General features: G+C 38.3%; 2 protein-coding genes across 2 annotated transcripts in view; one reads left to right on the top strand and one right to left on the bottom strand.

The window, feature by feature from the left end:
* The window catches only part of MTBP (MDM2 binding protein), a 52710-nt gene extending 44940 nt beyond the window's left edge, over window positions 1-7770 (top strand). Inside the window, exons 18-22 of the mRNA XM_004679995.1 lie at window positions 959-1225; window positions 2647-2884; window positions 3750-3863; window positions 7132-7197; window positions 7735-7770. Coding sequence (XP_004680052.1) covers window positions 959-1225; window positions 2647-2884; window positions 3750-3863; window positions 7132-7197; window positions 7735-7770 — 721 coding nt within the window. The remainder of the gene's footprint in view (window positions 1-958; window positions 1226-2646; window positions 2885-3749; window positions 3864-7131; window positions 7198-7734) is intronic.
* Window positions 7771-13131: 5361 nt separating this feature from the next.
* SNTB1 (syntrophin, beta 1 (dystrophin-associated protein A1, 59kDa, basic component 1)) overlaps window positions 13132-23945 on the bottom strand; it is a 213858-nt gene continuing 203044 nt past the window's right edge. The window contains exons 5-7 of the mRNA XM_004679613.2: window positions 23600-23796; window positions 19782-19972; window positions 13132-16328 (exon numbers count right to left, since the gene is read on the bottom strand). Of these exons, the coding sequence (XP_004679670.1) occupies window positions 16236-16328; window positions 19782-19972; window positions 23600-23796 (481 nt within the window). The 3' untranslated portion in view covers window positions 13132-16235. The remainder of the gene's footprint in view (window positions 16329-19781; window positions 19973-23599; window positions 23797-23945) is intronic.

Here is a 23945-nt window from a genome sequence, read left to right as displayed (position 1 = left end):
CCAGGAAATCTGGCTCCTTGGCCTGTATGCTTTGAAATTAAGTGTGTGTCTTGAAGAAAAAAATAGTCCTGAAAAACCTCCATCAGATGTTAGGTAATGATGTGTTCTGCAGGAGTTGAGTTTGCAATAAAGATCTGATTTTATAGAGAGCATCTTATTTTAAAACTTTAAAAGTAGAGATAATAGAGAAAAGTGTTTATTTTTTTAGTCCTGCCATCACATGTGTGAAACCACGTGTGTTTCCTTAGTGAGGTTGTAGAAAGGGAAGAAAGTGAAGTGTTTTCTAAGGTTACATAGCCTCTAGGTGATTTCCCTTTCATTCCAATTTGTTTTATATAACAACACAGGATTTAAATCCAGAAGCAGTTCACTGAGCTAACATCTCACTGACTTCTTGAGTCAGGTTTAGCTAGAAACCCACTGCATAGAGACAGCCGATGTGTTTGAAGGAAAATCTTGTCAATCAGTCAATAACGTGGGAAGTAAATTTCACAGAAGAAATTTGCAAAGTTCTGAGCTGAATTTGGTGAGTCAGTTTAGCATGCCTTTATATACTTTTAATCTTTGTGTTGAAAGTAAACTTGCCTTTTCTAACAGAAGTGAGCATTTCACATTGTTACATATCAGCCGGGCTGAGAAATCAGAGGTTGATAGAGTTTTAAAATGTATTAAAGCAGGAACTGTGTTATTTTGAAAATAAGCCAGAGGATTAGTTTAATCTGTGCCTAGAAACAGTCAAAAAGGAATCAGGGTGTACTTCATATTTTTTAATCTTTTGCCTTGTCATCTAGCAGCCTGGGAAAAACTGAACTTGTGGGAGAAGTTGGCTATTCATTCAACCTGCCAACTATTACTGGGAACCTTTAAGTATATATTTTGCTTTTTTCTCATTGGCAGGGAAAAGCTCATCGCTGTCCTGCAAACTTTGATTGTAATGATCTTTCTTTCTCTCTTTTAGATATTGCTTGGATGACCGGAAAGCATTAGAAAGAGATGGGGGATTTTCTGAACTTCAGTCTCGCCTCATTCGTTATGAAACGCAAACCACTTGCACCAGAGAAACTTTTCCTGTGCCTGCCGTATTGAGCCCTCTTCAGTCTCCTGCAGTCTTGTCAGAGCCGGGTAGTGTCCCTGATGGAGAAGCTCTACAAAGTGAACTCAGAACTGAAGGGTCCCGATTAAAAAGGAGATCAAAAGATCTGAACGGCATTTATCCTAGCAAAAGGTGATATATTAAGTGCATAAAAATAATATCTTGACAATAGTACTTTTATGGGTAGGGTGAGTTTTGGGGGGTTGTTCATATTAAATGGCTTTAATATTTTAAGTTGCCCTCTGCATATATGTTAGATTAAATCCTTCATATCAGGAATATTGTTTGTACTGTGAGCAGTTGATGACTATGCTTATAAAAAGAAATGACTTGGAAAAAACACACTGTTTCTTGCTTTATATGCTGATATTATAGTCCATTAACTCAGGTGGCTGGAGCATATTTAAGCTAAGGAACACTAGACAGCTTATCCAGTAGAGTGGCCTGCTCTGTCTAAGAGGGTGGTGGGGGTGGCAGTTCTTCTCAGTGCTCCCTTTCCTCCTCCTGTGTGTCCTGCCTACAGTGGCCCCTTGAGCAAGAAGGTCAGTGAGGCGCCACTTAAGAACCATGTGTTTCATATAAAATACAGTGTGAAGTCCTACATAGTAAAAATACATTATGTAAAGCTTTCCTACATGCTTTTTTCTGCCAGTGAAATTTGTAAATTCTTGATCGTAAATTAACTTTGTAAGAAAAAGACTAATTCCTAGTAAATATACAAATCTTTAGAACCTTTACAAAATTTAGGTTTTTGGTATCGAAAGCAAGCCTTAAATTTTCATTGTATTTAAAACTTTTAAAATGAAATATGTCATATCAAAACTTTAAAATCTCTTGAACAGTTAAAAATACTAAAATACTCTTACCCTGATATGGACTAACTAAATTATTTCATGAAGTCTTTACAAAATTCATGTATTTTGTATTTTGTGACATTATTTCTTATGTCTGAGCTGTGATTGAAATATGATAAAGATCTTCCTGAAAAAAGTGCACTGTGAGCTATGGGTTAGCAGAGTGGAGGCTGGAAGACCCTATTTTGTAAAAGGAAAAATTAATATCTTCAGGGAAGCCTATGTAAGCATTTCAGAGAGAGAAAATCAAGAGTCAGTTCGATAGTTTTACTTGTATTTAACTATCATTTATTTTGAACAGGTGGGTTTGGGGTATAATAAGTGTGGGTGGTCGTTTCTTCATGAAATTATCTAACTGAAAAGTGTACATGCTTAGCAGATGAGTATTGGAACTGTAGGTGGCAATAGCTGTGGGCCAGAGTTGATTTGAGAAATTACAAGTTGGTGGGAGGGATGCAGTAATATTGTTTGTTACTTCCTTTCTTAGCTGGAATTTTGGGTACTCACCACCTTCTCCATCTCCTCATTTATCTGAAGAACTACAGAAGCAACTTTATTATAGTGATGGCTTGTTTAAGGCATACTAGCAAGAAAATTTGTTCTTCTTCAATTATGTTTCAGTGACTCTTAGTTGTAATTCAGGATGAATCTCCTTGTTGATTTGCCTAATTTACATTTTTGATATATTCCTCATGGTAGACTTGTGAAATCAGAAAGTCTGGACTCCATTCTTCCTCAGACAAGTGGCAGTGTAAAGCCTCGCCATGCAGGGACATCCAGAAGGTCACAGGCAGAGCAGTCGCTACCTAAGCTTTGTCCGGTTCTTAGTGCTGAAACTCCCAAGGTCATTCCAAAAGCCAGCTTAAGACAAAAAAATGTACCCGAAGCAAAAACATCGAGACAAATAAAGGAATCAAGATCACAGAAGCACACACGGGTAAAAATTTATTTTCCATTTCTTAATTCCATAAAAGAAGAAAGTCCTTTTTTGATGCATTTGAAATGTATATGTAGAAATGTTAGGAATGAAATAAGACAGCATGTAGGCCCTCCTTGGTGGCGCAACGGGTTAGGACGCAGCACTGCAAACTAGCCGCAGCTGCTTCAGTGTGAGTTCAGTCCCCCTCCTGGAGGTGATAAACATCGTGCCCAGTCCTTTCCTGTCTCACCCACTGCTCCCCTTAGCAGTGTACTTCGCTATTCTGCCTGTTCTGCTCCCCACTCTGTCTGTGGTGAATCCTCTCACCGCCCCTGCACCTCTGGCCTGTATTCCAGCTCTATATGCATAAATAAATAAATCTTTAAAAAAATCAATTTCCTTTAAAAAAAAAAGAAAGAAAATGGTATCTATAATTTGTTTTAAAGTAATCTGGGGGGATTATATATAAATTGATCATCCTTGGAGCTGGTTAATAGGTATATTCAGGTAAGGGTTTGTTACAAAATCAAATTCATTCTACTTTTCTATGTCTGATTTTTTTTCCCATAAAAAAAAAAACCCAAATACACATTTATATTATGACACTGCTGTGCATAACTTTTACATTCAGAATTCAGTTCACAAGTCAGCAATTGAATTCTTCTCTTTAATATATTGCACTCATTTCCTGTTAACAGATATTGTCCCAGGACACGTTTAAGCACATAAATTGTACAGGTCCCTTCTCAATTGTTTTGTCTTAATGAGCTTCTTTCTTTAGTACAGCTAAGTGATTGTGTAATTTACAGAATCGAGCTCTAAAGCTGAAATGAAGTGTTTTTACCTTTTGTAAGAAATAGTCATATGTTATGTTCTATTCCAGATATTGAATGAAGTCGTTACTAAAACCCTGGAGAAACACAGTATTCCTGAGGCTCATGAATGTTTCACTGCCTGCAGCCAGCGTCTCTTTGAGATCTCGAAGTTCTATTTAAAGGTATTTTGTCTTCTCTACTCAGGATAAAAGCTATATCATGTTTAATGTTCTTGTTTGACCCAAAATTATTTTGAGTATTTTTTTTTTTTAAAGATTTATTTATTTTGTGCATACAGAACTGGGGTACAGGCCAGAGACTCAGGGGTGGTGAACGACTTCACCAGAGACAGAGTGGGGAGCAGAACAGGCAGATCAACGAAGTACACTGCTGAGGGGAGCAGTGGGTGGGTCAGGAGAGGTCTGCCACGCCATGTGGTCACCTCCGGGGCAAGCGGGAATCAGACTCATGCAGAAGTGGTTTCAGCTTCTTAGTGCAGTGCTTTAACCCGCTGCACCACCAGGGAGGGCCTATTTTGAGTATTTTTATACTGCTAGCTTTATCACTTGTGGCTAGATTTTTCAAAAAATGGAGATAGAAAAATTTGAGTAAACTTTTATATTTGATGTTAGTCATCATATAGAGAAAGTTGCATTTTAACTAGTATCTTCAGTATTTTCCTAAGTTGATAATAATTTCAAAGCCTGTATAACTAATTAGTAATTTTACTATATAGTGAAAAGATTACTAGATTTTCACACCAACCCATATCTAATTTTGGATACATATCACTTAGTTGTAAGACAACGAGCAGATCACATGAAATTTTTCTAAAACTTTGTGATTGATTATTTGAAGCCTCAAGAGTTTCTGATTTGACTCTCATTTATATGTGGATTTCTGCTTAAAAATCATAAAATGATCACATGCATTTAGTTCCTCCTGTTTTCAAAGATCTCTTAAGAAAAACATCAAACACAATGAAAAGAGGAAGGAAAAGTATAGACATGCTTACAGTACATTGATGAATCAAAAAATAACCACATGGAAGCATGGAACAGCAGAGTGAAAGAAGTTCCAGCCCTGATGCTTGCCGAGTAGACTTCCCGTGAGAGTCAGACCACTTCTGATACCGTCTGCTCAGGATTGGACACCCCGGGTTTCATGGGAAACAGGGACAAGGTGTCAGGTGGCAAAGAGGGGTGCTAAACAAAATCTACAGACTGAAATGCTCTGAGTGTCCTTTCCCCATTTCTTTCCCCACCCTTCTGTGACAACACAGGACATAGTCACTGGGAAAAATAAAAAAGCGGAGGCCACAGTCAAAAAGCTCTAGTCTCCTCGTTACCCTGTCTTTTAAGGTCACCAGAGAACAAGCTCTACATAGATAGAGCTTCTAAAAAGGTTTTTAGTATTTCATTTTTTGGGGACTGGACAGATAAAGAAAAACTTCTAATACAAGAGCCACCAAAACCTAAAGGAGTAAAGGGAGCTCTGAAGGAACAGAATGCTGTGGAAACTTCGTGAGCACTATAATTTTCTCAGAAAAAAGATAATTTCACCCATGGAATTGGAAAAGGATGCTCTCTTTAAAAACTATGTAGAACATGAATGCTTCTTAAAATTGATGTAAAAGCAATTCAGCAGAAAGACTGAACAGGTGAATTAAGAAATTAAAACCAAATGACAAAAACATTCAGTACACCATAAGAAAATGGGAGGATTAATCCAGAAGATCTCTACTTTGTTAATAATAGGAGGTGCAAAAAATAGAGAATAGAGGAGAGAAGCTTACTAAAAATATAACAAAGTCTTCCAGAACTGAAGCACATAGGCCCTTGCTAAAAAAGACACAGCATGTCCAGCTCAGTGAATGGACAGTCCAGCAATAAGTAACGCCATTTTCCAGCCCTGGTGTGGAGAGAGCTTTCCTTAATGCTTCCCAGGGGAGCAACTAGTTCACAAATATAGAATCAAGAATTAGCATGTCATTGGATTTCTCCACAGTAAGGAGCTCTGTACACTAGGATGTTTGCTCAAGTTTTGAGGGAAAGTGATTTATCCAGGACTTCATAACTGAGCCAGAATCCAGATAGATATGAGGATTCAATAAAGGTACTTTCAGACATGGAAAGTCTGAAAGTTTGTCATTTATGAACCCTTTTGAAGAATCTGTGAGAAAATTAAGATTAGCAGAAGAGACTGAGTCAAGAAGTAAAACAAGAATAATACCTAACAGGAGCTTAGACTAAGCTGGGGTAGGTTTTGGGGAAACGATCTCCAAATGAAAAAACAACTAAAAAAAAAATATTATCCAGTACATTTTAAGTATTTGCAAAAACTTTGTTGAACCTTTAATCAGTCTTTTATAGTGTTTGGTGGGAATGGAAGGTTGAAGAATTATATACATGGAAAAGTAAGCAAATGTGGTTTAACTACAAGATAAACATAACACTTAGCTGAAACATAAATTAAAACCACAGAACATTCTTCACCTCAGGATTGAACTCTATCTACGTATAATAATGCAAAGACTGTTCATTTACTGATCAAAAATTGTGGTGCAATTTTATTGAGAGGAAGAGAAAGGAGGTAGATTGAGAGGAAGGGAAGGGAGGTGGAGGAGTCAGAGACCTCCTCAGTTGGTATGTTAAAACTGATACCAGTGTTCACTGTCTAAAATTGTTAAATCACAAAGGAGCAGTAAATGCATATTATTTAGAAATATGAAGGTGTATAAATAAGAAGCACCTACAAGAACTGCCTTTATGGAATATAACTTGAAGGTGCAGGAGAGGACTGCTTTTGTTAAAAATCATTTTTTAAAATACTTTGTAATTATTATATAATCATTAATTTTTTTAAAAGTCAGGTATTTGTTTCCTATGTCATCCTTTCTTTGGTGGAGTGAAATATTTAAAAAGAAGAGACAGAAAAGAGATATTTATCTGTAATGTGAATGCAAATTATATATTCTTAATATGAAACATCAGTAGATCTCATTGTTGTCAGGGTTGGGCATAGATTTCTGCAGTGTTACTTGGAAATGTGGGGTTAGCATGACATGGACTCATGTCTGTGTGCTTGTGTTTTGGTTAGAGTATGTTGGTATTCCAGGATCAAGCAAAATTAAAAGCTGTTGCTTTGATTGTAATACAGCAAGTCCTCAAGTAATGTCTTTTCATATATGATGTTTCTTTGTGATGTTGGTGAAAAAATAAAGATCATGGTTGGTGTTGAACAGTGTCACGTTAACTGAGGAACTGTTATGTGTTATTTTGTTTAAAGTCATAATTTACAAGACTCTACTGACGTGTCAGGGGAGGACTCACTGTGCTTCCCTGATCACAGGGACACTGGAGAGTGAGACAGGGTAAACTGAGACTGGTTTCAGAATGACTTGCTCTCTGTATGTAGGAATTGTAAAATTCTGTCTTTTGCTATGTTTAGGATCTTAAAACTTCAAGGGGTTTATTTGAAGAAATGAAGAAAACAGCAAACAAAAATGTTAAACAGGTAAGTTATTCTCAAAAAACTATATTCTATTTATCTCAGGGTAATTGTGATAATGTTATAGATGCGGTAAGAATTAGTGAGTGGTCTTTTCAACTCTGTCCCTGTGAATACTCTTTAAAGTACTTAATTTCAGACTTAATCAAGTAGAATATTTAATAGTATTAAGAGGTTGCTTTGTTAACCACAGCTTTTCTAAAATAATGCTAAGAAAGAAAAATAATCCAAAGAACTGGAAAAATTAATCCATCTAGTTGTTTCAACATTTGGCTTAATTCCTTTCTAGTAACTCTTTAAAGACATATAATCAAATAAAGGTGAAAAAATAGAGCAGAATCTTCATTTTGACTGGTGAGGACAGTTAACTATATTCTGCAGTGGAAATTTAGCAAAAAGTATTCAGTTAGAAAATAAAATGTGTTTTAAGATATTGATGTTATTTTTTATTTATAATTTTTTATCATTTTGTTGAGTTTTAACAGTATCTTTTTCACTTGTGTTTTTACTAGAAATACACCATAATTTTGTTTTTCCCCCTAGGTGATTGAATGGGTGTTAGAAAAGACAAGAAAGTAATAACACAGAAAATGGAATCATTCTCCTTGGACTGTTAAAAATGTGAAAAGCTGTTCTTTACAACTTCCTTATTTTAAAGATTATAAACATTTCAAATTTTAACCAAAGAATAGGCATTGCATTTTTAAACAGTTTCATAAATATTTTTATATAGTCTTGACAGTGCACAGTTAATGTATTTTTACCTATTGTATAATTCTGTAATTTTACTACATTTTCATTTTTAAAGTTAATCTTTTAATGTATATTTTAAAATATTACAACTGGTCATTTAATTATTTCAATAAATAGAAAAAGACATTTCTCTGGTAAGTGTTTGTATTGTTAGGCCTGTTTAAGTTACAGATTCTCAATAAGGCATCTCAAATAGTGGATAAACTTGTCTCAAAGAGTGGATAACCTTGTGTAATGCTATTTGAAATTTAGGATATGCATATTATATTTCAGTTAACCTTATCAATAACAAATGCCAAAACATAAAAAATGTAAAGAGGCTTAACTCACTTTTTTTTTTTTTTAAGGTTTGTTCATTTATGTGTAGAAGAACCGGGTGTAGGCTAGAGGTGAGGCGGGCAGGGGCTCACCAGAGACAGAGTGGGGAGCAGAACAGATGGATCTACAGAACTTGGGTTTACTGTTGAGGGAAGCAGTGAACAAGACTGGGGAGGACTCTGAGTGGTGAGGACAGTAAACTACATTCTGCTCAATAAGAATAACTATATTCTGTTATGCTCTCTGTGGGTCAGCTGACCAGAGATCAAACTCGGGTCACTGTGGTGATAATGCTGAGACTTTACCCCTAAGCCTCCAGGGAGGCCCTTAAATCACCTTTAAAAGGACATAAAATAGCCGTTTTTTTAAAATGGGGGGAAATGGAAAAATTACTTTATGTCAAGACTTAAAACTACAGCAATTGAAACAATTTGGCACTGAAATACGAGTAAGTATACAAGAGTCTCCCCCTTACCTACTGTTTTGATTCCCTGGTTTCAGATACCAGTGTTCCACCAAGATCTGAAAGCAATGCTTGCAGTAAGATACTTTGAGAGGGGAGAGACCACATTTGCATAATTTTTATTACAGTGTATTGTTACATTTGTATATTTGTCCCATTGTATTATTATTAATCTCTTAAAATGCCTATATTATAAATTAAACTTTTATCATAGCTTCATATGAAAGGCAAAAATAGAGTATGTATAGATTCTGCTGTGGCCCATGATTTCAGACATCCACTAGCTCTCTTAGCACACATCTGCCAAGGACAGGCAAGACTATACAGATTACAGTACAGATTAACAGTATCGATGAGCAGTACAGATTACAGTATGGATTACAGTATGGATTACAGTATGGATTAACAGTGGGGAACAGAGTGAAAATTGAGGAGTATACCTGCACACCATGCATTCCATTGGAGAAAAGTTTTTTTCAAGAAATGGAGTTTGAATAAATAGATATCCTTCCCTGTGGTAAAAATAAATGAACCTCAGCTGTGACCTCACACCAGGTATAAATATTAATTTGATATGAATTATAAATTTAGGTGTAAGCTCTAAAACCATAAAACTTTTAGCAGAAAATATAGAAAAATATGCATACAGATAAACAAAGACTTATTAGGGCATTAAAGTACAAAGTATAAATTTAAAAAAGAACAACTGTACTTAATAATTTAAAAGTTTCACTTTTGAATAGACAACATTAAGAACAAGAAAAATGTCAAGACTTAGACACTTAGTTCAATAACAGATTTTTATCTAACCATATAAAGATCTCTTAAAACATAAGATATAACCCAGATTTTTCTGAATGAACAGAACATTTGGGAAAACATTTTACTAAAAGGATATAAGAATGGCAAACACATGAAAAGATCTTCAGCATTATCAGTCAAGGAAATGCAAACTCAACAGTAATTAGAAAGGAGGCATCTACTAGAATGAATAAAATTTAAATCCAGCAGGGCCATGTCTTGGTGAGTAGGCAGAGCATTTGGAAATTTCAGGCACTGCTGTTGGAAATGGAAAATGCTATTTCACTGTGGAAAAATAACCATTTTTTAAATAAAAATTATATCTGCATTTGGCAAGATAATTTAGCCATTGCACTATTTGCCCAAGAGTAAATCAGAACATATGTCTTTTCAAAGAATCGAACCTAGATTCTTAGACTAGCTTAATCCTTTAGAACCCCAAACTGGAAACAACCCAAATGTCCAATTCATCGAGCAGAATGAGTAATTATAAGATATCTATGCAGTGAAATACTGCTCATCAATATAAAGGAACAAATTATTAGCTATGCAACAATGTGAATGACTGTCAAAACATGTTAAGAGGAAAATGCCAGAAATGTGAAATTCTAGGAGAGTTAAATATGGAGGCTTACCAAGCAGAGATGATTTCCTAGGGTCAGATGTTGAAGTGACTGAGTAGAAGGTGCCCCCCCCCAAAAAAACTTTGTGCTGCTCTAAATATGTTCTGTGTGCTGATGCAATCCGGTGACTTTTATCAAAACCTACCAAACTGTATACTTAAAATCATCACATGCTGTACAGCGTGGGCCCTAGTGTTCTCTGAGGCATTTAACTCAATGAAATCATCCTGCCTTGATTTCTTTTTTAAACTCCTTTGCTTATCAAAATCCAAGGATACCAAATTCAAATGTAGGACATGCTTAATCGCAGCCTCCTTTGAGTGCATGCTATTAAATTGAATTTAACCGGCTGACCTGTCTGTTGCTGTTCTGAATATTTAATCCAGCCTGAGAAGAGCTCCGAGGACTGGGGGGTGCCCCCCGCTGCTCCAAGACCATGTCCACAGGAGGCCTGTCCTCAGTGGACGCATGTTCTCACTCCTGTCTCCTGTTCCCAGTGGGCATCCTTACTTTATGCCAGCCTCCACCTCTGCCCTACTCTTCATGCTGTGATGCCATCTGAGCAGTAGTCTCTGTAAGGAGTCTTCTACTCCTCCAAGAAAAGGCCTTATTTGTGTCCAAGGGGATAATGAATAAAGAATAAAAGGCCAAAATAGAGGTTCCTATTGCTTTTCTGTCAGACAAATGTGATTCCATATTATCCTTGGACATGGTTTAGTCATGTTAATGAGGTATTAGACTTGCTCCCCCTTGTGAAATCAAATTTAGTGTGATTTAGAAGACCACAGGTGACAGGTAATTAATTTCCAATCATATATTCAAACAGTTGTATTATTCAAGACTTTGTAAACCATATAAAAATATTGCTTACTGTTATCAGAACATTATAAAAAGAAAATTTTTTTTTTTTAAAAATAGATGTACATTCAAGAAGTTCGTTAAATATGGAGAGACATTCAGGTCATACCCATGATCCTGGTTCCATATCCCATATTAACTGAGAATAATGAGACCCTTAAAAAAGAGAGACTTTTCCAGGCATTTTTTTATACAGGAATGAACATTCTCCATGTATCTCTGTTTCTCAACACTCTTACAAGAATGTATACCCATTCCCTTTTGCTATCATAAGGTAAAGTTGATAAACAATGGTCATAGGCCAAGCTCTCTAGAAAAGGAAACCTCGGGCAAAGGATTAAGTGCTGATGCTTTATTTGGGAGGTCTGATTCCAGGCACCAATTGTGAAGAGTGAAAGGGAGAAAGATGGGGGAGGCAGGAAAGCAAGACTGTGATACAATTCTCCACTGGCCACTGCTTTATAAGGCCCAAAGAGAGGTCTGGTCACCCAGCAGGTGAAAACAGGCATCAGTATGTCTATATGTACAGCTTGCAGAACTTGTATTTAGAGATTTTTCCCATGTGAGCATGTATAGTGGACAAACACATCCCCTTAACTTTCCTACAGTCACAGATGATTCTAACGTATTGGCGGTCCAGGATTGATTTAACTGTCGACAGTCACATTGCCTTTTAGGTTTGTGTTGCAAATAGTGCTGCAAAGAAGATCCTTATACGTTAGTCTTGTGCATTTGTGCAAATATATCTCTAAAAGAAAGTCCTGTAAGTCAAAAGACAAATGCATTTTTAAATGTATTATAGACATTATTAATTGCTTTCTGAATTGTTGCCAACTACTTACTAATGGTATATAAATGCTTGTTTTCCTATCACCTCCAGTGCTAGGTATTATGAAGGATTTTAATCTTCACTAATTGGTTCTTTAAAGATAAAAATGAAGAATTCTAAGTGTTCTATTTAAAGCCATTTTCAGATAATTTTATTTTACCTAGTAGCCCCCAGCCTTGATTTGTCGATTTATATTGGACACTCATGTGAGAAAAAAAATTGGCCTTTTTATTGTTTCCCAGAGTAGAGCAGTGGTACTGAAAGTTAGGCACCGGTATGTTCTGGTTTTGAGAGTGTAAGAACTTTCTCAGGCTTCAGCAGTGGTTTGACCTGAGAGATAAGAAGCTCCCTTCAAGCCCTCCCTGGTGGTGCAGCGGGTTAAAACACTGCATGCACTAAGAAGCTAAAGCCATTTCCACATGAACTCTATCCCTGCCTGCCCCGGTCTGCCAGCAGACAGTTCCTGGCCCGCCCGCTGCTCCCCTCAGCAGTGTACTTCATCGACCTGCCTGTTCTGCTCCCCACTGTGTCCCTGGTGAATCCTCTCACCCTCCGCATCTCTGGCCTGTACCCCAGTTCTATATAAATAAATAAATCTTTTTTTTTTTTTTTTTTTTAAAAAGAAGCTTCCTTCACCGCAGAGCTGGAAATGTTCAGGTCCATGGGGAGTGACAAAACTTCAAGAAATGTTTAGGAGGAGATTCCACTGGATCCTCACCCTCTTTGTTCTCAGCTGCATTTTAGCTCCCACTATGGTTGCCTCAATTCTGCAGTCAGATTTCTAGGGTTCGTTTTGGGTTAGTTTTGTCAGTTCCTTTGTTTTGTTTCTCTATATTCCACATGTAAGTGAAATCTGGCTGGTGTATATTTACTTTTATATGTATATATCACATTGCCATATTACTAGCAAACATTTACCCTAAGATACTAAAGTGTTGTTACTAAAATGATGAATAACCTTTGGGTACTAATGGGCTTGGTGTCCTCTAAAATCTCTTCAAGACGGAGATAATTTCAATGTCATCACACTGCTCTTATTGATAAATGTTCAAAGAGTAGAAAGATTTCTCAACTCTGGCCTGTTAACAGTTTAAACACAAACCAAGTCGCCTGAGAATATTTTAGTTGAGGACTTTAGTATCGGATGCTAACAGAAATCACTACAGTCACCCCTTTTAGTCTTCTAGTACCTTCCAATTCTAAATGCAGAGAGAGAATGGAGAACAGCCTTCAGACCCATAGCCTTGTGTGGCCACTATAAAACCACCAGCCAGTCCAACATATTGAGAGGTGAATATTTATTTAATTCACATATAAATGTTACATGGTATCCATGGTGCTATAAACATAGGCACATTTTTAAACTCAAGGTACATTCAAAAATTATCTCCTCACCCCTGCTCACTCATGCCAGCCCCATCATGATAGAATAGTCAAATATTTATAAAACCAGGATCTGAAAGCCCTTGCCTTTATTTAGGGGAATTCTGATCATGAACATCATTTGTTCTGACTTCAGCCACGCAGTGTCAATAAGCTTTTGGATAAAAGGGTTGTGCTTTTTATTTAGCATTTTAATTCTATCAACTGAGAGAATTATTTCAATGCCTCTGCTGGCCTATTTTTAGAATAGTTTTATGGTTTTGTTTCTCTTAATTAGTTCAAGTCAAAAAAACTGATCTCTGTTTTCTTTTTGGCTTTCTTTAAATTTGTGCAGGATGTTCTAACTGTTGTAATACCAAAGGGCTTGCCTTGCCACATCTAGCACTGGGCAGCTGCCCGCTGAGAACAGATGAAAGCATCATTCATTTGCACTGGCTCACCCGTAAAGGACAAACACTTAGTAATTCATTGATTCAAATAAGAAATGGGCTTTGAGCACAGAGCTAACTGGACAAAAATAAATTCTCCAAAGTGACTGCTGATTTGATGACTGCGCCTGGGCACTATCCAGCAGTTTGTACCAATCACAACATTCCTAACACACATGAAGACAAGATTAAGAGCTGCAGCGTAAAGTCTTGTAACTTACTGAATTCAGAATGAGTATCTGAAGTGGATTCATCATAGCCCCACTGATATGATGCACTTAGAGGAAAAACGTGATTCATAAATACAATTCTCTTAGTAAAATTTTCTAGTTCTTCCTAAACACATTTTAATGCAGAAAATGCATTAATTTTATTCAAATCATTTTTCTAAAATATAAATATTTAAATTAAATGTTTATAAATGCAGAGTTGTAGTTAGTTTCTGTTGACCCCACCCAACCTTCAGGGTCAAAAACCAGGGACGTAGAAGTAATATTGTAATTTTGATCGTTTTAATTTGTCTATAAATATATAAGAGAACTTTGCAATTTAATTATGAGTAATTAACTCATACTTCATGTAGTACTCAGCACCTTAGATTACATATTATTGAATCAAACTATAAGCATTAATATATGTATTTTAATATTATTTACAATACATAAGTATAATTCTCTTGTATACAACATTCCAGTGATTTTGAAAATATATAATGAGAATACAGTATAATTTACAATGCATCAAAGCTTTCTGACAGTACTCAGGCTTGGACTTCACTCTTCAGCATTTCAAAATAGGAAACAAAGAAGCAAACAAATACTGTGTTTTCCAAGGTGAGCTTTTTTAAAACTAGGTTCAGAAGAAAAGGGTTCTGCAGATAAGCATAAGGATGGCTCATTGGCTCTCCTGTGGAAGAATCACAACGTACATGAAAAGCCTGAGGAGGTTTGCAATCATGAAGCCTGTTTGACATTTTATAACTCGGTATTTAACAAACACTTTATTACCAAACTTCTTATTCCATACCCTGGCCCCCAACATCACCAGTTGAGGCCCTCTGGAACTAGTCTTGCATGATACACACTTAAGGGAAACAAGGATTGAAAATAAAAGTGCAACTCTGTTAATAAGCACAAGTCTGCATGAGTAAAATTGTATTCCTTTAAGCAGATCCACTTTTTAAAGCTCTTTGCATAGGTATTTGCTAAAATGTGATTTTAAAAAAACACACAAATCTAAACCTGAATATCTATCAACTAAAGGAAAAAGAAAGGCTACATGTTTATAGAAATTCTAGAAATTTTCAAGGTTGGAGGAAAGTGACTTGAAAATCATATAATAGGTGTATTTTTAGTGAAGTTGTTTTGAAAAATAAAAAGCAAAAGTTTTAAATTGGTAATGTGCTAGATGGTGTCTGAAAATACTCTTGTAGAAAAATATCAGGTCATTCATTGTATTATTTCCCTGGAATTCCAAGAGCTGCAGATGTGATCAATAGTTTGGATTATAGTGCTGAGACTATATATACATAAAACCCAGCATCATCCATAGATGAGGTACTCTAGTACTTCTGTGAAGATGCATGCATGCAAGCACAGGCAGAAACAAGGATCAAGAAACGGTTCAGTACTTCCACTGAAAATCATGAGATGGGAATAGTTAACTCCATGTGTTTATATATAGAGAGATACATACATATGTATCTATATACATGTATATGTGTGTATCTATATACATGTATACACACACACATATACACACACATATATGGCAATCTTAAAAATATCCATAATTTGCTTTCTATAAATAAAGTTATCAGTCTTGGCTAGCCGACCTTGGAGTGAGTCCAATTCAGAATTAATCATCTTTCATGCACACTACTCTTCAGGGAAGCTTTACAATTTAAGCAGTCTACCTTGGCTCAGATTCCACCAGCTTACAGCTCAGATTGGTATTTGATGCTTTATCTAATTCCCGATCATGCTAATGAGGACACTTCAGAATCATTCTACATCACTGAAAGATAGTTCATTAAGAAAAAGTAACAGCTGCTTCATACTAAATAAAAGGTGGGTTTCCAACTGAAATACATTTCTTTCCTTGCCAGTGAAAGTCAACTCAATTAGAAGTAGGAAATCAATCACGATAAAAAAGAGATCATTGTAACTGGTATGTGTGTATGTGTGTGTGGAAATGTCCATGCCTCCTCTATTCAGCCCTTGCTTACCTGGGGGAACCAGTTGCCTGAAACGAGGATGATTAAGATCTGTACATGCTGTTCTAATGCTCATGTCCTTGCTTGTCATTATTTGAAAGCTATGTTGCATGTTTCCAATTGCTCTCACCTCTTTACACTTTCACTGTTCTATAAAGACAGTTTTATTCTGATACTGTGGTGCTCTTAGGGAACTCCCTTGTTGTCGGTGAAGCTGACGCAAGAGTCTGGGATGGTTACACAGGATGCCGGGGAGCTAAACTGGCGGTGGCATGCTACATCGGGAGCAGAGCTCACTGCAAATGGGGTCTGGTGTTTCACTTTCTGACGTTCTCACAAACTGTCCTTTGTGAAAGGCAAGTTGTCCCTCCATTCAGGCCACCAAGCCCAATCTTGTGATCTTAGCTGACAGGAATGAGTGAATGATGAAAACCACTGGTTTGGGGCAGGAATGAAGGTCCAGTTGCTGAAATTCAAAAAAAAGAGAACATGAGTGATTTAAGTGACTGTGTTGTACAGAAGAGTGACTTACACATCAGACGTTTTGGTGCATTTCCTGCCTTTGGTGCTAACTGAAGCAATTAGGTTTTTCCATCCTTGCCTCTCAATGAAATTTAAAAAAAAAAAAAAATCTTTAAATTTGGCCCTCCCTGGTGGCGCAGCCGGTTAAAGCACTGCACTAAGAAACTTAAGCCACTTCTGCATGAGTTCGATCCCCGCCTACCCGAGAGGAGATCCACATGGTGAGGCAGACCTCTCCTGGCCCGCCCGCTGCTCCCCTCAGCAGTGTACTTCGTCGATCTGCCTGTTCTGCTCCCCACTCTGTCTCTGGTGAAGCCTCTCACCCTCCACATCTCTGGCCTGTCCCCCAGTTCTGTATGAATAAATAAATAAATCTCTAAAAAAAAAATCTTTAAATTTATTCTTTACATCTATCTTTTCTTTCAAAATAGGTTCTGTGCAAGTTTTATATACCAACAGTATAAATATTGATGTTACATTTTTTTTGTCTGTCTATAAACAGTTCAGTTTTGGTATCACCATAATAATGTTATTTATCTTGAATTAGCTAAAGCATAAAGAGCTCTTAAATCTGAAGATGAGCTTTGAATCCTGATTCTAACACATTTAGATGCCTTGGATAAGTTACTTATTGTTTTTCCCAGAGATAAGCAACTCACAGGGTAACTGGGGCACTCAGTGAGGTTACTGTATGGGAAAATTCTTTGCAAAATAAAACAGCACCCCATCGTCTTCCGCTGTGATAGGCAGGTACATCAGATGTTTCTTCGAGTCTCATCCTTTTCATGTGTTGCTAAAGATCACTGCATGGTAATTAGGTTGAATTTTTTTTTTTATCACCTGATATCACTCCTGCTGTAATGAAGAATGGGAGGTGTTCCTGCTTCTCATCAGCTGACTCTAATTCTACTCTGATGATGAGCCTGTTGGGGAATCATGATCTGAGTAGATAATATCTCCGACTCAGCTACTATATGCTGTGCTGTGTTTTCCATGCATCATGTTATTTAATTCTCCCAACAACCCTCTACTCCCCACCCCACGCCCACACACAAGCACACTATTATCTCAGGTTTTGTATGGGAAATTGAGACTTGGAGAAGTTATAAAGTTTTCTGAGATCATAGATCTTAAAGCTAGGACAAAGTGTGAACTCACAGGCCTCTTATTTGATGCCAGAGTGAGGTCAGTTCCCCAAAATGGTCACGGTACAGGAGTCAGAGGCTAAGGAAGGCCCTGAGCTGTGGGAGAGGTGGGGAGGGTCAATTGCCATTCTCTTAAGAGCAGATTGTCTCAGTGAGAGCAGCGAGCATGCTGATAGCTGAAAGAGAGCACAGTGTCCTAAACTTATGCCCTTTTCTAGTGGAAGAAGCGATCATGTCTCTCCATTTAGGCCCTAGAAGACAATTTAGCTTGGGGGTCTCATCCAGTTTTAGGTTGATCAGTAAACATGCCTTAAAGATTTCATCTTTACTCTCAGAGTAAGGATACTCTCTTGTTTCCTCCTCTCTGCTCTTGAGTCCCAGGTCCTAAAAAACAGGATAAATAGTCTCGGACTGCTATATTATTGTCTAGAATTTATAACGATGTGAATTCTCTGTACATAAATCATTAAATTCATTGTTTTTCTTTTGTTAACCCATCTCATTCTCTTTTGATTACTCACCTAGCTCAAGAAGTACTCAATGTATAGGATGTATCATTTGGCACCCTGACAACACATTCAGGTCTTCCTACAATATTCTACTTCTTTAACATGGATTGCATTTTTTGCAAGTAACCTTAAAGCTGACTTCAGCCACTGTATTATACAATTGAGGAGACTCGAGTATAAAAGAACCTGTCTGAGATAATGGAGTTAGTTATAGACTCCCTAAATAGCCTTCTATGAATTGTATTTCTGAAACCTCAGGTTTGCTCCCTTCCCCTCTATGGGAAAGGCCTGGGTCTGCCTTTGGGGTTGCTCAACTAGACACGGAGTGAGGGGTGTCATCAGCCTAATGTATTGGCAGCAAAAACCAGTCTGCTAAATCTTCCAAGTCAGGTCATAATTACAGGCAGAAAGGCTGAAATTTAGACATAACTACTTCTCCTGGGCAAAAATAGCCTTAAATTTTCAAGCCAAGAATAAAGCAGTTTTTGTTCTTCTCCACTTTGCTAGGGAATAATCACCTTTTGGGAAAAAATACACAGTTTAATGATGGATAGAACAAGTGACTGAACTAGAAGTATTTTTAGTAAACTGGATTTTCAAATCACTTGTATCTTTTCAAACTGAAACTTCCGGCTGGACTTATTGATTGAAACATGCCAATAAACAACAGCAGTAATAACACAATCTAAATGTCCAAGGATAGAAAGAGCTGGCTGGATATCGCTCTCAAAAAGGAAGTCCACAGGGATTACAACTGAGATTGCGTGAGGCTGGAGGGGTAAGGGGGCAGCAGCTGGATGGGAATGACAGGATCTTTACAGTTGAGACTTTCCTCTGCGCTTTACATCTTCCCCATCTTTCTTATCAAGATGAAGTCAATCCACATTGGTTGACGAGCTTCGTGACTAACAAGACTAGTTATTACAAGACCATGGTCCTCTCTGAAGTTCTATATTCGACAGTTGAAGCAACATTCCACGTCGTTCTGAGAAATGTCAAGAACGGCACTTGTTAAAAAGTAGGAGAATGTGCAATTCTCACCCTTCTGTTGGATGGAGGAAATAGACTTCTCCCACCGTGGCAGGCACTAAGGATCACAGGAAATCGTGAACTGAAATGCATGGGTGGTTTACACTGATATGAGAAGTGTAAATGTTACCTTAACTGACAAATTTGTTAATTTTGTTGGGCATTAGTTGTCTTAGCTGAAACCATGCCCTGGTTTAACCCTCTCTCCATGCATGTAGAGTCAACCAGTTTCTCTGTTTCTTGCCTGGCCCTTCTGCTCTGTCCCCTGTCTAGCCCTTTTGTTCATAGCTCTTTCTGTTTCTGGGGCTGTGGGGGTGGTTTCTGAAGGCCAGGATTGTGAAATACATAAGTCTGCGTCTCTGAGACCTTGTGCAATGCTGAGGTTGGATTTGATGCTTGATGCTTTAAAATGTTAATTGCACATGTTTGAAGCAGGCAGAACTCTACATGATAAAAATTGCATGCTGACATTGTATTCTTTCCTTTGATTCATATATTTATATAATACTCTTAGTAGGAAATGAGACCAAAGTAAAGAGCTTGAAATCATTGGATCCTATTTTCAACAGTCAAGTAAGATGTAAACCTGCAAGTTATTTAATAATAAAATGTTAAAAATAGTCATATGTAAGACAACATTATGTTTGCAAATCATTACTGGTATGTGTGATGGTATAGTTGAAAATCACAACACTCAAAGAGAAGTACACTTACAATCTCTCCTTCTTTGCCTCCAAAATCTAAATACAGCATCCTGATTCCATCATCTGAAGACATTTTCAGCTTTTCATAAGGAGATTGTATGATTGTCTTGGGAAAGGCACCCTCCTGTGGTTCAGTGGTTAGGGAAAATCCATTCTCATAATGGATGGTCAAACGGCACTCCTGGTTTTTGTAGGTGCAAGCTGAAAAGGAGAGAGAGAGAGAGGGAGGAATGAAAAATGGAAGCCAGTCTAGTTCCCGAGCACTAAACACTTCAATTCTCCTTGGTCTCCCAGGGAACAGACACAAATCTAAAGTTCAAAATCAGTAATTACATCTGCAAATATTCCTAGATAGACTGTGATTTAACTTGCTCCATGAAACTAACAGAAGTAAAGGGAAAGCAATGCCTCTTTCTGGGATATATTGCACTTTATCTGTGCTCTTGTGCTTCCCTCAGCCTCTGACAGCAAACAGAGAGGTGAACTTGCCTTCCAGTGGTCTTGAATAAGCCAGGAAAACCTGATATTTGAATAATTAATCTCTGAATCATCATCATTGTCACACACACATATCCCTACACACATGCAAAATCAATGCCACGTCTACCACCTGTTGGGAAAAAGCCAGCTTTTCCAGTTACACTAACAAGCTTGTGCAGTGTAACACTTAGCTAAGTGTGAAGGTTTAAAAAATAATTTCACATTTATTTTTTTCAAGTTGAACAAAGCTCATTTTATGCATATTTAAGTAGGAGCACTTTTTATATTTCCCTGGTGCCTGGTGAGTTGAGGCCCCGGAAAGCTGCTCCTGTGGTTGTGAGGAGGTGAGGTGTGGCATAAGGAACTCCCATTGGTACCCACCGGTGCCCACTCATTAAACAGAACAAGACTAAGGCCTTCTGATGAGTTTGGGCCTCTCCCCCCCCCCCTTTATGCAGACAGAACTGGGGTACTGGCCAGAGATGCAGGGGCGGTGAGAGGATTCACCAGAGTGGGGAGCAGAACAGACTGACTGATGAAGGACACTGCTGAGGGGAGCAGCGGGCGGGTCAGAAGAGATCTGCTGCGCCATATGGTCACCTCCTGGGGCGGGGATCGAACTCATGCTGAAGTGGCTTTAGCTTCTTAGTGCTGTGCTTTAAACCTCTGCACCACCAGGGAGGGCCCTTGGGCCAATTTTTAATCTAAGGCCCTTGCCGTATTGAGGGAAAGACACCAGGATTTGATGGGACGGCCACCGAGTCCGAGTTCCTCTTTATGAAGACTCATGAATATTGAAAACACTCTGTCAGAGTTCTGGGAAAGGTTATTATGTATTAGATTGGTTTTCCCCCCCTTACAAAATACCATATTTAACATATTCTGGCAAGGAAATTGGCTCAGGTTCTCAGATACATCTTAAGTTTCCTTAGGGAAACCAGACATTTTCTTAGCTGGGAGTGGGGGCTGGAAGAAGTAAGAGTAAGGACTTTATTGTTTACTTGATGCCATCATCAGCTCAGTTTAATTTTATAAGCCAAGCTGAATTTCATCTTGGCCCAAACTTCTGAAGCAAGACTTTAATTTACTGTTACAGCTGAAACAAGCAAAGCTGAAAGTTTTGAAATGGTCACCATCCAGGTGGTTTGGATTTCAAAACTGACTGGAGTTCTTTCTTTGTGCATTTATCATTCTCACACAGTGCTTAGGACAAGGAGGGCCATGGAGAGGAACTTGGCAAAGAGTCACTTTCCTCCCTCATGAGTAGCGGGGTGGGGAGACGATTCCGAGGTTGGGGGAGGAAATAGGAGTCTCCGACTGCTCACAGAGTTAGGTGGCTTCTCAAGAAATCTCTGGAGAAGCCCTTCCTCCTTCTTGAAGCCCAGCCTCCAATTAACCGTGCACACCTGTGACTTGTAACTGAAGGCTGGTCCTTTTCAAAGGTGTTTCTAACAGGTGTATGAGCCCCTCAGGAAATCTTAGGTCCCTGCCTTCCTCCAGATGAATGGACATCCATGGGTGGCCAGGGACTGAGGCATAGGTGTGCTCATGGCTTTCCACCTTGAAAGCTCATTTTTGCAATTCTTCATTTCTTCAACCTGCAGAATATAGGGGCAACTGTGCTTTAACTGTGTCAGGCTGTTTGCCTGCTTCTATGTTTGCACAGCTAAGCTCTGCCATTGGCTATTCTAAATGAACTGACTGACTACTTTTAATGCTGGTTGACCTCAAAAGATATTCATGGCCTTTCCATAATGGTTTCGGTTATCTAAAGATGTTCTCAATCTACACAGGATAAATTGAACATATTATAGAGTTAATTGAAGCCCTGATTACAACCTCAGCCCCTTTCCCTAACTCTCTGCAGGCAGCTTTCAATTTGTAACTGGGTTGCACCTTTGGCCATTTCCATAATTTCTTCTCTTCTACCATCCAGCTAACTCAGTTGACACAACTCTTTGTTATTCTCCTCTGCTAACCTATCAACAGCCTCCAAAAGAGTTCATTTTATGGGGAGAGAAAGATTTTACCAAATTTTTAGAATGCAAACTAAACCAAATCCCTTTGACCATCTTCACTTTTTCCTAAAACACTCCTGATGTTGTGGCAAGTGACCTGGGTTTTCATTCAACCTGGGGTTTAGGTAGTTTGGCTTTTCCCCACTCTTGGGTGTAAACCTCCAGGTGTTCTTGTCATACAGAATAGATTATCAAGAAATACAAGCTTCGCCAATACTCCAAAGAGGTTTTTGCCAATCACGGAGAATATACGGAAGCACTAATTAGTTTTGAGGCAATTTTTTAAAAGCTGTAAATTATCTTGGAAATGACACAGCAAATATTCCACAAAACACCTGGTTGGTTATGTCTGCATGAGAGGAGTGAGTGTGGAGAAATCCCACTGCATGTGGGCATGGCTGTGGGTGAGGGAGGCGGCTGCACTCGATGGCAGTTCCATCCCAGAGGGTCTGTGAGCCAGCAGCGTCAGCACTGCCTGAAGAATTTGCTTTCTGATTTGTAAAGCCGGTTGGTAAGAGGATGAGAGGATGCAAACTAGAGTGACTTGGGATAAAGCACTCGCACGAATCTACAGTTCTACATAGCAAAACAATATTTACTCTGATATTTCTATTCCATTTAGTTTTCTATTTTTAAATAGTGATCTTGCCTCAGTTAACTGATTGCAGGGTCCATAAAAGTGTTGCTTCTCATGATATGAAAAACACTGAGCCATTATATAAAATGCGAAGCTTACAGCAAGTGTTTCATACTTGTATATAAGTGTTCCTCCCTCCACACAGAGATCCCATGTCTCCCACCAACTTGTTATTTCTCAGAGCCCTGCAGGAACACGAGCTCCGTCTCTCCAGCCTCAGCCAGTGACACCAGAGCCTGCAATCCCTGTGGTGGGGGCAGCTGGGAACTTCTCTGCTCCCCGCAGCTAATTGCCTTTCATTCTGTTCTTCAGAGCCTGGTCCTCCAGTTTTCTGATCAGTTTTGTGAGCTACCTAACATATAATTTGGTTTTATGATAAGTTACTCAGAATCTATGTCTCTTGTTTATAACAAGAACTCTACCAGTTTGTGCCTCCAAGTCCGTGCTTCCAGGAAGCTTCCAGAAGAGATAGATCAATGACATCAAATTATCCAAGTTGCTAACTTCTCTCACATGAAGACAGAAGGCTTTCCACAAACAAAATCACCAGTAGATCATGCACTGCATTCAGTTAGAGGAATCTCAGTTTATTGCTAGAATCTTAGTAGCCCCCAATGTCGGTCATGGAATCTACTTTGAGGCCAGGGTAGAGGATGGTCTTCTGGTCAACAGCCCATCGCCAGCCATGCTCACCTGTGGTGATTTCAGCAATGAGTTCGGCAGAGTTGTGGCAACCTTGAACTATGCTCCGTGTCCAGTGTGAGAGGTCCCTGCTGACCTCTGCCCTGAAGAGATGTGTTTCAATCCCCTGCCTGGTACCAGTTCGTGTCGCAAAGGAGAGGTCCACAGCAGCCTGGGGTGACCCTTTCCCTGGACCTGAGTGGACCAGCCTGTTGAGAAAGAGAGACAGAAATCATCGAAAGACAACATTTTATGCACTTGACATGTCACCAGGTGAAAGTCCCAAATGGGTATTTTTGTCCTCAAGTTTCTGATGCAAAACCAAAAGTATCCACCTTCATGTTTACCATGATTTCCT

The sequence above is a fragment of the Condylura cristata genome, unplaced genomic scaffold (genome assembly GCF_000260355.1).
Source record: "Condylura cristata isolate star-nosed mole 26May11 unplaced genomic scaffold, ConCri1.0 scaffold00009, whole genome shotgun sequence".
In the NCBI taxonomy this organism is placed as follows: domain Eukaryota; kingdom Metazoa; phylum Chordata; class Mammalia; order Eulipotyphla; family Talpidae; genus Condylura; species Condylura cristata.
This window is presented reverse-complemented; position numbering and strand designations above follow the sequence as displayed.